Source organism: Perca flavescens, chromosome 13 (assembly GCF_004354835.1).
Source record: "Perca flavescens isolate YP-PL-M2 chromosome 13, PFLA_1.0, whole genome shotgun sequence".
NCBI lineage: Eukaryota > Metazoa > Chordata > Actinopteri > Perciformes > Percidae > Perca > Perca flavescens.
The window spans coordinates 35043071-35045570 of record NC_041343.1 but is presented as its reverse complement, the minus strand read 5'-3'; the positions used below and the strand labels follow the sequence as shown (position 1 = coordinate 35045570).

At 30.4% G+C, this 2500-nt stretch overlaps 1 protein-coding gene across 4 annotated transcripts in view; it reads right to left on the bottom strand.

The window, feature by feature from the left end:
- LOC114566989 (dachshund homolog 2) overlaps positions 1-2500 on the bottom strand; it is a 15680-nt gene that overhangs the window by 5318 nt on the left and 7862 nt on the right. For all 4 annotated transcript variants that reach the window (XM_028595866.1, XM_028595867.1, XM_028595868.1 and 1 more), the window contains 3 exons: positions 1894-1956; positions 1639-1793; positions 1107-1245 (listed from right to left, as the gene is read on the bottom strand). In XM_028595866.1, coding sequence (XP_028451667.1) covers positions 1107-1245; positions 1639-1793; positions 1894-1956 — 357 coding nt within the window. The remainder of the gene's footprint in view (positions 1-1106; positions 1246-1638; positions 1794-1893; positions 1957-2500) is intronic.

Sequence of the window (2500 nt, the reverse complement as noted above, 5' to 3'; positions counted from 1 at the left end):
TTATATTATGTCATAGTATGTCATATTAAGTTATATTATGTTATATTATGTTATTAGTAAATTATATTGTGTTATATTGTGTTATATTAAGTTATATTATATTATGTTATATTAAGTTGTACTGTGTTATATTATGTTATAATATGTTATAATAAGTTATATTACGTTATATTACGTTATATTATGTTATATAAGTAATATAAGTTAATATAACATAACTTATATTAAGTTATGTTATGTTATATTATGTTATATTAAGTTATATTAGATTATATTAAGTTATATTATGTTATTGTATGTTATATTATGTTATATTAATTTATATTAAGTTATATTAATTTATATTATGTTATATTATGTTATATTAAGTTATATTATACTATATTATGTTATATTAAGTTATATTATGTTATAGTATGTTATAATATGTTATATTATGTTATATTATGTTATAATAAGTTATATTAAGTTATATTAGGTTATAGTATGTTATAATATGTTATATTATGTTATATTAAGTTATATTAGGTTATATTGAGTTATATTGAGTTATATCATGTTATATGAAGTTATGTTATATTAAGTCATATTAAGTTATACTATGTTATATTAAGTTATACTATGTTATATTAAGTTATATTAAGTTATATTAATTTATATTATGTTATATTAAGTTATACTATACTTATACTATATTATGTTATATTAAGTTATATTAAGTGAAATTATCTTATATGTTATATTATGTTAAGTTATGTTATGTAAGTTGTATTATGTTATATTATGTTACATTATGTTATATTATGTTATATTATGTTATATTAATATATATTATGTTATATTAAGTTATATGTTATATTATGTTATATTAAGTTATATTATGTTATATTAAGTTATACTATGTTATATAATGTTATATTAAGTTATATTAAGTTATATTATGTTATATTAAGTTATATTAAGTTATACTATGTTATATTATGTTATATTAAGTTATATTAAGTTATATTAAGTTATATTACGTTATACTATATTAGGTTATATTAAGTTATATTAAGTTACGGTATGGTTATCAACGGGAAGGTTTTAATCTGGGAAACGGAGACCGAGCGGAGGTGTGAGTGCTGCAGGTGATGATGACGATGATGAAGAAGCTCTGGAAGCTGATTGGCTGGTTGGTTCTTGGGGGCGGAGCTCGTCATCACTGAAGGAGGGGCAGGGGGAGGGGCTTCCTGGAGGAAACTCCTGAACACAGAGGGGTAGAAAAACTGTTTAGCATTAGCACTATGAGCAACAGAACTTTTAGCATTAGTCTACTGTTAGCATTAGCACTGTTAGCATAACATACAGGTCTCAAAATAGTTTTTTCGAATATATTATACATTTTCTAACCCTTTTTTCCCATAATTTTCCGACTTTTTCCTCAAAATATTCTAAATTTTTCTCAAATTTTTCAAAAATAATCCGATTTACACACACACACACACACACACATACACAATTTTTCAAGATTTTTTTCTAAATTGTTTCAAATATTTTTTCTCGTAAAATTGGCAGTGTTAGCATGAGAACTTTTAGCATTAGTGTACTGTTAGCATTGTAAGCATTAACATTGTTAGCATTAGCACTAGCATTCACCTTGCTGTCTTCTATCTGAACGTGCGACACGGCGGCCATGTTGGCGAATCCGCTCATCTGACTCATCTGGTTCATTGCCATGGCGACGCTGGCGGAGGGCAGACCCACAGGGAGGAGGGGGTGCGGCATGACCATGAAAGGAAAGTCTGACAGACCTGAGGGGGCGGAGTCAGAGAGAGCTATGATGCTAAGCTAACAATGTTTTTTTTTAAAAAGCCATTTGAGTTATCCAATAAGATGAGAGCAGTGACTCACGGTGCTGCTGCAGAGGAGGAGAGAGGAGGCGCTGCTCCTTCTCCCAGGATGCTTCACTGCCTCCTACGGGGGGGGGGGAAATCATCAAACCCACCAGACTCCATGTAAATAATCAGGACTTTTAGTGTGTATAGAGCCAGCATATCTCCACCAGACTCCATGTAAATAATCAGGACTTTTAGCGTGTATAGAGCCAGCATATCTCCACCAGACTCCATGTAAATAATCAGGACTTTTAGTGTGTATAGAGCCAGCATATCTCCACCAGACTCCATGTAAATAATCAGGACTTTTAGCGTGTATAGAGCCAGCATATCTCCACCAGACTCCATGTAAATAATCAGGACTTTTAGCATGTATAGAGCCAGCATATCTCCACGAGACTCCATGTAAATAATCAGGACTTTTAGCGTGTATAGAGCCAGCATATCTCCACCAGACTCCATGTAAATAATCAGGACTTTTAGCGTGTATAGAGCCAGCATATCTCCACATGTAAATGGGTGAATTAAGGGTTTATTTCAACCAAACCAGAGTGGTGATTGTTGGAACAGTGGAAAGATGAAGACGGCTTTTGGCCGTTTTATTTAGTTTCTGTCCACTTTGA